Source organism: Carassius gibelio, chromosome B22 (genome assembly GCF_023724105.1).
Source record: "Carassius gibelio isolate Cgi1373 ecotype wild population from Czech Republic chromosome B22, carGib1.2-hapl.c, whole genome shotgun sequence".
Taxonomy (NCBI): Eukaryota; Metazoa; Chordata; class Actinopteri; order Cypriniformes; family Cyprinidae; genus Carassius; species Carassius gibelio.
The window spans coordinates 30,094,533-30,109,646 of NC_068417.1; the positions used below are offsets into that span (position 1 = coordinate 30,094,533).

At 36.9% G+C, this 15,114-nt stretch overlaps 1 protein-coding gene across 2 annotated transcripts; it reads left to right on the forward strand.

Annotated features, from left to right (window-relative positions):
* Nucleotides 1–1,992: 1,992 nt before the first annotated feature.
* Nucleotides 1,993–13,530, forward strand: LOC127988414 (calpain-2 catalytic subunit). Of its 2 annotated transcripts, XM_052591167.1 has the most exons (22): nucleotides 1,993–2,017; nucleotides 2,651–2,897; nucleotides 4,694–4,763; nucleotides 5,982–6,100; nucleotides 6,337–6,470; nucleotides 6,544–6,712; nucleotides 6,886–6,969; nucleotides 7,342–7,427; nucleotides 8,934–9,008; nucleotides 9,095–9,255; nucleotides 10,207–10,376; nucleotides 10,538–10,549; nucleotides 10,703–10,914; nucleotides 10,999–11,035; nucleotides 11,108–11,173; nucleotides 11,264–11,321; nucleotides 11,725–11,789; nucleotides 11,914–11,982; nucleotides 12,101–12,179; nucleotides 12,265–12,381; nucleotides 12,468–12,526; nucleotides 13,152–13,530. In XM_052591167.1, exons 2-22 carry the CDS (start codon nucleotides 2,661–2,663, stop codon nucleotides 13,173–13,175), a joined length of 2,103 nt encoding a protein of 700 aa, XP_052447127.1. In that variant the 5' UTR covers nucleotides 1,993–2,017; nucleotides 2,651–2,660; the 3' UTR covers nucleotides 13,176–13,530. The 2 variants fall into 2 exon arrangements, with proteins under 2 accessions (XP_052447127.1, XP_052447128.1); XM_052591168.1 differs by lacking the exon at nucleotides 10,538–10,549.
* Nucleotides 13,531–15,114: the final 1,584 nt, after the last annotated feature.

The window sequence follows — 15,114 nt, forward strand, 5'->3', positions numbered from 1 at the left end:
GCTCACACAGCTGCCACGTTCTCGCTAGCGGCGTGGCCCGATTTTTATCTTGTTGGATTAAATCCTAACATTGACTGTCTCAGTAGCGCTTCGAGCAGCATTGGATCGGGCTGTAATGCCAAATGTAAAAAAAAAAAATAATAATCCCTCAGACACTCTGCGCAATCCAGCTTTCAGAATTCTAGGGGCGATTCAAGAGTCCTACACAGACGACCCGTTTATGACGGCTCGCACAGCCGCCGCTTTTCGTTAGCGGCAGAGCTCGATGTTCAATTCATTGGCCTAATTCCTGCCATGGACATGTTTCACAATGTGACACTGATACACCATTCAGTTTTTAAGAGGCCCGCCTCTTTTCCACGGAATTCTTTGCACGGTGGTAAACCGATGGAAATAGCGGTGTTGCGACAGGAGATGTCAACTCTGCTGAGCAAAGGGGCTATAGAAGACGTACACCCCTCTCAGATGGAGGCAGGGTTTTACAGCCGTTATTTTGTAAAAAAAAAAAAAAAAAAAAGACGGCGGATTGTGACCCCGTACTTCTCAAAATCCATGGATGCAGCTCTGGCCCCGTTGCGGCTCCAGGGCGTCCGTGTTTGAACCACTTAGACGATTGGCAGAGTGGAACAACTAGGTAGCTCTGTGGTGGTCCACTCAGCAGTGGTTTGCGAAACTGTTCAGTCTGTTAGTGGGCTCTCTAGTGGGTTCTCCATGGAGATTCCCCTCAGGCAGGACTTGTCGCATGCATGGGGAATGATCTGGCACCCAAAGCTAGATCTATGGAAGCTGTGGGTGCGGCCTTTGAGCGGAATGAGTTAATATGTCCTGGTCTTTCAGTAGAGGCTACCGAGAATATAATTCATTCTAAGGCAGTTTCTATGAGATGTTTACATGCCTTCAAATGGAACCTGTTTACTACCTGGTGTAGGCTTCGTAATATGGATCCAGCTAACTGCCCTGTCGCTTCAGTACTGGAGTTTCTTCAAGACCGTTTTACAAGTCTCCCCAAGAGAGGTGGGGTTAGGAGATCTAATCTTTTGTCCTGTGAGAGCGCTGAGGGTCTATGTTGATCACACAGCCCCATGACATGAGTCCGACCAGCTGTTCATCTGTTCTGCATAAAATAAAGGCCATGCTATCAAAGCAATGCATGTCCTATTGGCTGGTGGAGGCTATATCCTTAGCCTATGATGTGAGCGGACTCGCTTCGCCCTTAGGAATTTGAGCTCATTCCAAGAGGGTAGTGGCTTTATCGCAAGCCTTCCTCAGTGGATTTTCGATGGACGATATATGTGCTGCTGCAGGATGGTCCTCACGGAGCACTTTTTTGGTCAAGTTTTACAGTCTTGTTGTGAGGAATGGCTCCTGGCTCCCGGGTTCTCTCCGCTAGTAGATGCTTTCCTCGGATCCCAGCTATCTCAGGTACATCAGGCGTGATGGTATAGCGTTCCCATACGGTGATGTCACTGCAGCATCGAAGTGACCTTTGAAAGGGAACATTTTAGTTACGTATGTAACCACGGTTCCCTGAATAGGGAACGAGATGCTGCAGTCCGGGCCATGCCGTACCTTGAAAGTGTTTCCTAAGATCATGTAATCTGAACAAAATAGCATGCGGCAATCAGGTATACTATGCATACACATGCATCAGGCAGTGTCAAGTGCTATTTGGCCAATAAAATTGGTGGGATGGTACAGGGCTTCAGACATTCATCACACCAAGGGGTGTTCCCATACGGTGATGTCACCGAAGCATCTCGTTCACTAGGGAACCTCTCCAGCACTGCACATTTTATATCAGTCACATCCACTTTAGGTCTTGCAGGCTCCACTAATGAGCTGATGAGTTGAATCAGGTGTTATAGATGAGGCAGACATGCAAAATCTGCAGGGCGGGGGTACTTCATGGAGAGGATTTAGAACCACAGGATTAGCAAATGTATCTGAATTGATTCCCAACTGAATCATCCAAACAGTCCACTCACACTTTTGTTTGGAGCAGCATCTCAGTAAAATGGTAACAGGACAATTTATAAAAAATATACATAACATTTGCTAATCTCAGTACAATTATGTGTGTGTGTGTGTGTGTGTGTGTGTGTGTGTGTGCGCATACTATTAATATTAGCCTGTAGTAGAATTTTTAAGTTAATTTTTGAAAATGTTAGTGGTGTCATATGAATTAGTCTTCAGAAGTCTCGCTATTTACAACATTAATTGCCAGAAAAAATACAACATTTCACTGTTTTAACACTTCATGTTTATTTAGCACCTTTTTTGTTTATTTAAAAAGGGAGTATTTAACTTGCAATGATCCCATTTCTTATCTTATATGGTATTTTAAAATAATAGTTGCAAAATGTTTGTTTGTTTGTGTGTGCCGATTCAAGTTTAACTGGATCCCCGATTGAAACAATGTTTTGTGTTTTACATGTTTTTTCCTCCTTTGTATATTGCGTTCATCAAAGAAAATAAGTAAGTAGGTTATGTTTAGGTTATAGCTAAATAGATAATAAACGAATTTATTTCGTAAAATATTATAGACTTATTTATGACTTATTTCGGCTAGTAGGCTAACGCCCCTGGCCCCGCCCACTCTATTTAACGCGTTGTCATCTGAGGTCAGGGCTTTCACTGTTTGTTGTGACAGAGGCGCAGAGATGTCAGGAATCGCAGCGAAGCTCCAGCAGAACCGTGCGCGAGCAGCGGGCGTCGGTACTAACGCCCAGGCGGTCAAATTCCTCAACCAGGACTATGAAGCGCTGAAGCGCGACTGTCTGGAGAGCGGACATCTGTTTCAGGACGACACGTTTGAAGCCAATGTATCTGCGCTCGGGTTCAAGGAACTGGGACCAAACTCCTCTAAAGTGCGCGGGGTTGAGTGGCTGAGACCAAAGGTGGGTCTAACATTATCATTTAATAAATTATATTTAAAGGTGCTGAATATATATAGGCATATATATATATATATATATATATATATATATATATATATATATAGGCACATATGAAACATTACATAAATACTTGCATGAATATTACATGCATATTTAAAAGTTATAATGTATTATACTTAATTTATAAATAAAAAAAAAGTCTAAACTGAAAGACTTACTCTAATTTTCCTGAATTTGCATAACATACAAAATATATGATATTACACTGGTTAAACCTATAGTAGGCTATCCGATGTTTTGATTTCATATTTCTTTGTTATATCTAATACTGATATTTACCCGTTTTGCATGATTGCATCATTACAATGGCAAAACACATTATTCTCGTACAAATCTCAACTTTGACTTCTTTTCTTACTTGTTTGCTAGGCATGTCTTGTTGTTTTGTGCTTGGTTATTATAACTGACAATTAGTCTGAAGCTTCCTGTATCTGCTTGTGTTTGCCATCATTATTTATTAAATTTTTTCTGTGATGACTGATCAAGAAGCTGCACCTGTGGTCAATCATATCATTGTAATACAGACAAACATATAACATATACACATCAGTGTTTTAATGCATGTGTTTTCACCATCCCAGCAACCAGGAAAGAACAAAAATAAAAATTTGCATATTAAAGCCCTTGCATGTTAGTCTGAGCTTGACAAACCGCTTCAGAGCCAGACAGACCAGGAAGCTATGGAAGCATACTCCTCTAAGAGCATTAGCACATTAAATGTTACATGCTTATGCTTTGTGATATACATAATGCATTACTGCTTACCAGAAGACCTTTTTAGAGCCAATTAAAGGGAATACGATCCTCACTGCTGTACTGATGGATGGTTATTGTTGTTTGCAAGAATGGTATCAGTTTGAGTCACAGTCTCTTCTATTTTAAACAATAAAAAATTAATTAATTTAACTAATACCACTGAATAAGTAGATATTTAGCTGTGTCACATTTTCAATCCTGTTACCACACAAAATTCCCCCATAATAGAAAATGTAACATTCCTCAGAATAGTAACACCCAAGAAGAAACATTCATTGTCAACTTGTAGATAAATTTCAGTGATGACTGTGCATCTATTTAACTCTGTTACTCAAGTTAATGTAATAAAAATGATCAAGCAAATATATATATTTTTAAATGTATAATAAAGTAAAAATTTGAGTAATTTTAAACATATTGTATTTAGTGCAACAATTCAACCCTGTTACTCAGTTTATTGCGATAAAAATGATCAAATATATATTTGTAAAATGTATAATAAAGTAAAATCAATCAAATAACCACAAAATCTCAAGCTCCTACATAGTATTGTGTTATTTAAACTAATTTTGCAACCCTGTTATTGCATGATTTCCCCCAGGTTATATAAAACTTAAAATATTAACCCCCAAGAAGAAACATAATTTGGACTCTTCCCATGGTGAGAAGACAAAATAAGTTTTACAAATATTTCAAAGTTAACTGCTCAACCATTCAATCCTGTTACTCAGGTAGCTGTAATAAAAAAAAAAAAAAAATTATCAAGCAAATATTTTTCTTTAATGATAAATGTAAGTTATTACTAAAATAACAAACCAACAAAATAACTTAACTGGTTAAAGAAGTTAAATGGTTCTTAAGATAAATTTGCAACCCAACCCAGCAATTTGTTTAATCATTTTCAATTCAGGAATGAACTCATCTCTTGTTAGGGTAAAGCAGTGATTCATGTTTTTGAGATGCCTGTTTTTATCACCCAGCAACTGACATCCAGTCCAACGTTCATTAGTGGAGGAGCGACCAGAACTGACATCTGCCAGGGTGCTTTGGGTGAGTCAACTCTGCTATAGTATTCACCCATTGTGGAGCCAGAGTACAATTAAACTTTAGAAGTGATGATCCAAAAAGATCAGAGAGAAATTCCTCATGCAGTATAACCAACTGAAGTCAGCCATTGAACCACAAAAGCAGGTTTTCTAGTTTGGGAAGTTTCTTTGGATGGCGGATGGAGGACATTGAAAAATCATAAGAATTGTACAAACCCCTGTTTGATTAAACTCATTTATTCTGAACTTTATTTCTTAAATTATTCAACGGCTAATTTTTCATATCTGGGAATTTTATGAATTGCATATTTTCTTAAAGAAACAGTTCCCCCAAAACATTGGGCCAAACCAAGCGACAACCTCCCGCTCTCTCTCTCGTGAAGCCTACACCTGTAATTCATCGACTGGCTGCTGGAGGCTGGCTGCAAAAGAGAGTCAATCCCATAGACTCCCCATGTTACTTTACAGCAGAAAAAAACATGTTTACAGCCTGGTGCAAAAAATTATATTGATCTATATAGCTAATTTTACCCTTCATGACAACTGTGAGGGAGGTGACATTTTTTAACTCATCTGTGATGTCACACTAAAAACATGGACACTATGTTTTTTTCTATATAGTCTATGGTCCAAACCTATAGATTTTTTTTTTTTTCAAAAGCAAAGGGTGAGTAATCATAGGAAAGGGAATTCCTGTTGTACCACATGGGAGGAACAAAACCTTTTTGTGTACATAGCAACTGTTCGTCCCACACACAGCCTGTTAAACCTGTTTTACTCCATACGACACAAACACTGGTGTCCTGTCTTGGATCATACGCCTCTGTTTTGTCAAATGGAAACATGTCCCAAGAGTCAGGTGACTGGAGTTTTCCACAGTAGCTGAAAATGTCTGATACGAGTCCTGATCAGACAATACCACTGACTTTACTGGCTATTCAGGACGTGTCTGTGATGAAAGTGAGTTTGCAAAATTCGTGGGAGTAGGAATAATAGAAGAGGTGGTGTCTTGAAACATGCCAACTTGGAAAAACGTAAAGGTTATGTAGATAGGATTTTACGTTTTACCAGCAATATCGTGCTGCTATTGTTTTGAGTGTTTGCGTGAAATGTACAGTAAAGTCGAATAAAATATTAAATACAAATGCAGTTACTTTCCACCTGCAATACTGAGTCACAGATTTAGTGAACGCAGTATGATATCTTCTTTATGGTTTTCCAGGTGACTGCTGGCTTCTAGCTGCCATTGCTTCTCTTACCCTCAACCAGGACGTGTTCGCCCGTGTGGTCCCGTCTGGACAGAGTTTTGACGGTGACTACGCCGGAATATTTCATTTCCAGGTTAATAACCTCTTGTCCTAGATTACTATTGTTGTAATTTATGCAAAGCTGTTTTCTCATGTAAAAGTCACATTTATTTGTATTATTGTTTAAGGATTGATCTCGCTATCACGCTCATGAAAATGACATATGTTACCATGCATTCGGAAAGTGCTATTATATCTATACGACATGATTCCAAAGAGACGTTTGTCAAACGTTCCATTAACGTTTGCATACGTCTCTCGTCTCTTCAGTTCTGGCAGTGTGGTGAATGGGTGGATGTTGTCATCGATGACCGTCTGCCCACCAGGAACAAAGAGCTACTGTTTGTCCACTCCGCCGAGGGCTCTGAGTTCTGGAGCGCCCTGCTGGAGAAGGCCTATGCAAAGTATGCAAACTCACTCAAAATGACGACTAGACTTCCTCAGACATAATAACGAGAAGCTACTTCTTGTCCTCAGGCTGAACGGCTGCTATGAAGCTCTGTCTGGTGGCTCCACCACCGAGGGCTTTGAGGATTTCACTGGAGGCATCGCTGAGGTCCATGAACTATCGAAAGCTGGTCCAAACCTCTTCAAAATCATCCAGAAGGCTTTGAGTTGGGGCTCGCTGCTGGGCTGCTCGATAGATGTGAGAAACTTCATATTTACTTGCGTGTGCTTCAATCGTGCAACCTCGTAATTACTAGGAGCGTGTAAATGGATATGTTGTGTAACCGTCAGTGAACTGGAATTGATAGTCGTGCAAAACCGGTTGTGTTATGTATTTGTTAATGATGTTGGTTTCATTTCGGTTTGGCTTAGATCACAGACTCGGCTGATTCGGAGGCCATTACTAGTCAGAAACTAGTGAAAGGACATGCCTACTCGATTACAGGAGCTGAAGAGGTTAGGGGTGACTACATTGACTAGAATTGAAATCTATGGGATAGTTCACCCAAAAACTAAACTTCTCTCATTTATTCACTCTCGTGTTGTTATAAACCTGTATGGGTTTCTATATTTCTGTTGAACACAAAAGAAGAGATCCAAACAGTTGACGGCAGCCATTGATTCCCATGGTATGGAACAAACACTATGGAAGTCAATGGCTACCAACCAGCAACTGCTCCACTTCTGTGTTCAACAGGAGAAAGAAACCCACACAGGTTTATAACAACACGAGGGTGAGTAAATAATGACAGAAGTTGGCGTTTTTGGGTGAACTAACCATATTAATTGGTTTGCGTGTTAAAAATGATTTATGAATGACTGTTACAGGTGGAGGACAGGGGCAACTTAACCAAACTGATCCGCATTAGGAACCCCTGGGGGCAGGTGGAGTGGACCGGACCCTGGAGTGATGGGTGGGTGACCCATGGGTGTTGGCTTCAAAACATGTTACATGTCTGTAAACTAATAAGCATGCAAAGCTCTGTTTCTGAAATCCCTATGTGGTTTTGCAGAGGGTAACACACCCACCCGTGGCTCGATTGAGTCATGTTGCTATAGGAACTCTGTTTAAGCCCTCAGGTGAATGAAGGAGAGTTTGAGTGCCGCCCATCCTCCACATCACACAGTGTACACCTAGCTTCCTCGTTCCACAACAAAATCGACATCCTTTAACATGCTTAACCCATTAACGCCTAACTAATTGAATCCTTTGAGAATATATACACAACATTTTAATATATAGCATGATTAAATTATAGAGAGAGGGGTTAAATTGGGATGTAGGGGGGTCTGTGGTTTTAGGCTTTCGAGTGGTGCCCATGTGCAGCCTACGAAATCTTATATCACTTGATAAACTTATAATACTGTATATATATAGCACATGTGCAATACAGTTTTCATATGTATGAGTCGTTTAAAAACCTGTTGTCCAACAAAGATATTATTGATTGACGTGGTTTTTCTTAATAACAGTCGAGTGTTTAAAATAACTTATTTTTGAGATCAGATGTGGCTTGGTATCACAGAATCATACTATTTTATAGCATTATATGCAGTGATAAAGGCTATGTCGATTAGCATTGCATTTTATCCTTATAAAAATACAGTATTTTTCGGACTATAAGTCGCACCTGAGTCGCATCAGTCCAAAACTACGTCATGATGAGGAAAAAAACTTACATAAGTCACACTGGACTATAAGTCGCATTTATTTAGAACAAAGAACCAAGAGAAAACATTACCATCTACAGCCACAAGAGGGCGCTCTATGTCTTCAGTGTAGACTACAGGAGCACTGAGCAGCATAGAGCGCCCTCTCGCGGCTGGAGACGGTAATGTTTTCTCTTGGTTCATTTCTCTCGGTTCATGTCAAATTAATTTTGATAAATAAGTCGCACCTGACTGTAAGTTGCAGGACCAGCCAAACTATGAAAAAAGTGTGACTTATAGTTCGGAAAATACGGTACCCAAGATTGCTTGAAGAACACAGACCAAATATTTTGTGCAATCGCATGTTTATTGTCTTCAGGTTTCCTCGGTCATGATTTCTCCGGGTTCTGTCCAGATTAGTGATTTCCTGGAGCATTACTTCTACTGTAAATATGCAGAGCTTCAGCGATCGTGTGCACTGCTCACAACACCCTATTATGAGTAAAAATAGGAAAGATAACACTTTTCTCTAAAATAAAAACAGGATTCCCTAAAATATCATCATTGACATCGTTAACGCTATGAATATTAGAAATTATCATGATATATTTTTGAGCCCATATTGCCAGTCCCTACTTCTTTTAAAAACAAAAAGTCTTGCCTACCATAAACGTTTGAGTGGTAGTGTATATATGTGAAGTAAGATTTGTATTCAACCCAAATACAGTTTAGCTAAATAATCGCCAGGATGTCATGTGATTGGTCTATAGGTCGTCAGAATGGCGTCAGATCAGTGACAGTGACCGTGAGAGACTGGTCTGCAAAGCAGAAGATGGAGAGTTCTGGTAATCTGTGAATGTTTTATCTGTTTATTTTTCCGACATTTCGGTTAAGGTGTTCTTATGATCATCAATACTTCTCTGCGTCCCAGGATGTCGTTCTCTGATTTCCTGCGTCATTACTCGCGGGTGGAGATCTGTAATCTGACCCCTGATGCTCTGTCAGACGACAGCGTTAATAAGTGGGCGCTGTCCAAGTTTGATGGCAACTGGAGGAGAGGATCAACTGCTGGAGGCTGCAGAAATTACCCAAGTAATGAACTGAATCAACTACCTGATAATTACATTGAATTTTATTATATTACATTATATTATTATTATTATTAAATGTTTGACTAAGAATATAAAACAAAACAAAGAATACTTGTCACAATGCAGGCAAGGCAATGAAGAGGAGATGCGGATCCAAAATCAATTTTAACTTTGTTTAGAAAAGTAACATTAACACTTTACTATAAGGTTCATTAGATTAGTTTTGCTTGTTAACATTAGTTAATGTGCTATTAATTAACAATGAACATCAATTAGACATTTTCATGAACTTAACATTAAAAAATACTGTAATAAACAACTGCAAAAAAAAAACCACACAAAATAAAATCACATTGAAAAAAAACAACAAAAACTTAAACTGAACATGACAATACTAAACAAAAATAAGAGCAATAAACCAAATAAAACTAAACAAAAACAATCAATAAATATATAAATATACTAAATAACTAAATAAATACAACAATAAAGCAAACCAAAACAAACATTTTTCACAAAAACTACTGCAAAAAAATAAAATCACATTGAAAAAAACAAAACAAAAACAAAAGTAAACTAAAACCAACTGCAAAAAAACACTAAAAAGCAACAGCAAAAAGAATATGAAATGCAATAAAAAGCAACAAAAACAACAGCAAAACAAGCGTATACTATACAAAAACAGCAAAAACTAGTAAAAACAATAAAAAAGCAAAACAGAATTTTACAAATAATTCTAAACAAAACAAAGGAATACCAAACATAAACAATAAGAATATAACAAACAAAACTGCTAAAAAGCTATTGTAAAAATAATTGTAAATGAATACAACAAAAAAGCAAAACAAAAGAATACTGCACAAAAACAATGTCACAACAAATAAAATAAATAAAAACTAAACCAAACAAACTTTACTAAACACTTGTTTGACCTTCGTTATTTTCCCGGCAGACTCGTTCTGGATGAATCCTCAGTTTCTGATCAAGCTGGAGGAGCAGGACGACGACCCGACTGATAATGAAGAGGGCTGCAGCTTCGTTGTGGGTCTGATCCAGAAGAACCGCCGCAAAATGAGAAAAGTCGGAGAGGACATGCACACCATCGGCTTCGCCATCTACGATGTGAGCAGCCTAACACCGTGTCTGAAAATAGACTAGCATAGACTTATAAGAAAATCTGATCCACTTCCTACTTGTTCTGCCCAAGACCTATCAGAAGTTATAAGAAATCATCATTTCACAAACAGAAACTAAATCAATATATCTCTTATTATTGTCCACAGGTTCCTGACGAGGTATGGACTGCAGATACTGAAGCACAAATTTACCTGTTTTGTTTTGCTCCACAATCTCAAAATCCAAGTGTTTTTTCCTCATAGCTCTTAAAGGGATCATTTACACAGAAATTATCACTAAAAATATAATTTCATTGTAATACTGTGTTGTAGTTTGCCGGGCAGAGGAACGTCCACCTGGACCGTAACTTCTTCGTGCGGCATGCTTCAGCGGCCCGTTCAGAGTCCTTCATCAACCTGCGCGAGGTTTGCTCTCGTTTCTGTCTGCCCCCCGGCGAGTATCTCATCGTCCCGTCCACCTTCGAGCCCAACAAGGACGGAGACTTTTGTGTTCGCGTCTTCTCTGAGAAACAGGCAGAGTTCCAGTGAGTCCCAGGCACACAATAATTACATTGTTGCTTTATCATAAAAGTCTATTCCTCCTGACTGAAAATATGTTTGGTTTTTAGAGAGCTTGATGACCCTGTCGAGTGCAACGTTCCTGAGGTACATTTCTCCATGAATGTAATGCTGTATTATGACATAAACGTGCATTATTTCAATTGTATTATTTCACAGATTAACGTGAACGAGGGTGATATTGATAGCCGGTTCAAGAGTCTGTTTGGACAGCTTGCTGGGGCAGTGAGTATTACAGGATTTGTAATGAATTTTGCTCTTTTTGATCATTTTAATATTTATTAATCATATCCAATCATTCTTTTTCTACGCAAGGATGCTGAAATCTCAGCATTTGAGCTGCAAAATGTCCTGAACAAAGTGGTGACTAAACGTAAGATCTCGGATACACTTATTCACTTGTTTAGTTTTTTTTTATATTAGATTATATTTATATAATGATTAGTTTAATTCATATTTTATAGATCTTATCAATTCATAAAACAATAAGTAACAATAAATATAAATAATAGCTCTGTTAAATTTATAGTTAATAATGAAATGTATAATAATATAATAATTATATGAAAAAAAAACTTTTGCTTGAATTTATAAAATACATAGTAATTTAATATTTTATAGATATTAATTAACAAAAAAGAAAAGAAATATATATATATATATATATATATATATATATATATATATATATATATATTTTTTTTTTTTTTTTTTTTTTACATGTATATGTATATTTTATTTTAATTATTGACTATTTATAATAACTTTTTTTCAAGGCAAAGACATCAAAACTGATGGATTTAGTTTGGACACTTGCCGCAACATGGTGAACTTACTGGACGTATCCTTTCAAAGAACTGCACACAATGTTTTTTGAAACCGATCTTATAAAAAGTCTTATAAAAGATTTGAATGTTTTATTTCTGCGCTACTCTAGTCTGTTCTTTCCTTTATTGCTGTCTCAGAAAGACGGCAGTGGAAAACTGGGCATGGTTGAATTTAAGATTCTCTGGACTAAAATTGAGGTGTACCTGGTATGTTTTCATGCTTGCTTTGATCCTGGTATCATCTTTATTATTTGTACTGTCCCTCTTTGAAGGCTGTTAAACTATGTTGTAAACTTGAAGTCTGCCTGTGTTTGCGTTGTGTCAGGACGTCTTCTGTAAAGCCGACAAAGACAAGTCCGGCACAATGAGCTCTATGGAGATGAGAGAAGCCATAGGGAAAGCAGGTCAGAATATTGTGTCTTAAAGGGACAGTTCACACAAAACTGATGAATCTGTTATTGTTTAATCACCCTCTTATTGTTCGTACAGGCTTCTCTCTGAACAGCCCTCTACACCAGATCATGGTCGCGCGCTACAGCGACTCCAGTCTCACCATAGACTTTGACAACTTCGTGGGCTGTATTGTGCGTCTGGAAAGCATGTTCAGTGAGTGTCCGATAAACAACCGCATTCAAATAAAGACAATGCTGTGTGATATGCTGCATTTACATGTCCGCATTTCTCTTTTGCAGAAACATTTAAAATGCTGGACAAGGACAAGACTGGCACAATAGTGCTGAACTTTTTTGAGGTTTGTGTCTCTGCCAGTCATGTGAAATGCAATCTAGAATCTAGTCACAATGTATTTATTAAGTTTTTTCTTCTTTCTTTTTTTTCATTCAGTTAACGTTTTGGCGATTTAGCGTTTTTTTTAGACCTATTTTGCGTTGAAAATTATTAATTCCACCAAATTGTACGTCAAAACAGACTGTATTCCGGAAGTACCGGAACAAACTACAATACATTCATGAATGATGATGGTGAAAACTATGAAAAACTGTCAAAAACTTGAAAAAAAAAAGTTTATTAAGTCATTTGTGGTGCTTCATGTAACAGTGCAATTTCTATCAAACTAATTTGGGGGATTTGCTAATCTGATTGGTGGAATTTTTTGAACAGCATCATGGGAAATGTAGTTTTTCACCACTAATTCTACTGTTAAAACATGATCATTTAAAAACTAGTTTTAAAAGATTCAAACATGTGGCATATGCAATCAATTAACAACCTCAGAGCTCACAACAGGTCTGTCTCTAAAGGTTTAGAAGTTAAAAATCAGAAAGGGATGGTAGGACGCTCTTCCATATATGTTCAAAGACAACAACACTCGCTTTACCTGGCTCCTGAGATAACAACTGTATTTTGTCTCTCTCTAGTGGCTGAATTTTTCCATGCTTTGAGGAAAAGGAGCAGCAGATTCAGGACATGTCTTACACACTGCATTGACATGGGATTACCAGAGACAGAAGGAGAAACTGACCTACATCTCATGCTACATATTCTCCAGACTCAGGCCTCCATCAAACTGATCAGCATCTTCATATGCTAACAAGAACCGGTTCCCTGTGCAGTGTAATATAATTCATATTATGGTGGTTTAGCTAGTTGGGGATAGCTTATTTTGTTGTATAGTTAATAGAAATGTTTTTTATTAGCTAATGAATCACTACTATGATAAATGAAAAAAAATTATAATAATAAAGATGAGCTGTTAATCATAAATAAAAGTAAATAAATCCTCTGACTTTAAGGACATTTTCATTGTGCATCATGTCTTTCTTTCTACAACAATAATAGCGCTTTTGCATTAAAAGCGATTTAAGCGAAAACACCTAAACTTTTATTTGAATCTTTCATTATGCAGATTTGTGTGGTATGGCAACCAGAGAAACAAACTTGTGTTTACAGTAATGCATTTATTTAATGGAGGCGGTTACAGAGGGGTTAAAGAGCATAAATGTGTACACTGAAGAGATTACATAATTTATTTAATAAAAAATATTATTGATCTATAATACTGGGTATATTGTTGTGTTTTGTGTCGATTCTTCGCTCTACAGACATAGATACACATCTAAGGGAAAACTGATTGGCTTTTGAATTTAACGATTACATTTCATAACAATTTATATATGTAGGCTAATCTAAGTTTTCTAATCTAAATTATAACTTTAATTCAGCCAAACAATGATTTATATATATATATATATATATATATATATATATATATATATATATATATATATATATATATATATAACTAATTCATATTATTAATGTCATTAAAATTAAAACGGAAATTAGCCTACATTTCCCTCGCTATTATTTGTGTAAATAAAAATGTATGAAGCCTTTATATGAAGAGTTTAATTGCAAAAACAGAGAACCCTGTTTTATTTTTTTTAAATGATGTGTTGTGTTAACTGCATTTAATTGTTATTTTTTTTAACCTAATCAAAATAACCCAACTGCAGATTGACTGAAAATAATTGGAATAGTACACATCGAAAAACATGACTTTTAAAAAACGTTAAAAACGGAGTTATCTGTTTTGTTTTATTACTACTACTGTATATGTGTGCGTGTGTGTGTATATTTTTGTATAATTATTATATTTACTAATTTAGTTAGTAATATACGGATTTTGACAACGTTAGAAAATATGGTCTCTTCTTAAATTTATTTTAAACATCAAGTTTATATAACAATAATACAATAATAAAGATACTGCATTTTAATACGTCCAATGTGAACACTATCATGTATGACCTGTAGAAGGCGTTAACGTGTAGGCTATGCAATTTACCTATTTATTACAGTTGGAAATGGCACATGTAAATTATATAACTTCATGTTCATTTTGCACCAAACTTTGCATGCATGGGTAATGGAAAAGGTACATTTAAATACAGAAATACACTGACGTTTTTAATACTGCGTTTTGCATATTGCATTTTGAATCGAGTTTTGCTACCTAGCAGAGATAGTAGCTACTTGCCCAAAAGTTTACCAGTGTTTGCAGTAGCCAAACTATCTGTAAGTCTAATGAAAATGAGCATGTGCAGAGTTTTTTTTTTTTTTTTTTTTTAACCAAATTACTCTTATCATCATGCGAGCAATATTAAACAATATCATAGTAGCCCCAACTAGTGCAGTTTTGAGCCGCAGATTAATCATTGGTTGAACTACTTCATATGTAAGCCTCAGTGAGCACCGTAAACAGGTATGGCTAATACTGTACATATTAATACCTCTGGGTTTGAAATACAATCTCCAACTTGGCTACGACATTTGGGTGTGGTGTTCGAGTCAACATAATGGCTCACATACAGCTAGGTC

Coding starts and splice junctions, on each gene's coding strand:
- LOC127988414 (XM_052591167.1), top strand. CDS start 2,661: ATGTCAGGAATCGCAGCGAAGCTCCAGCAGAACCGTGCGCGAGCAGCG. Junction 6,713..6,885: donor TGCTGGGCTGCTCGATAGAT/GTGAGAAACTTC, acceptor GGTTTGGCTTAG/ATCACAGACTCGGCTGATTC. Junction 11,036..11,107: donor TCGAGTGCAACGTTCCTGAG/GTACATTTCTCC, acceptor ATTATTTCACAG/ATTAACGTGAACGAGGGTGA.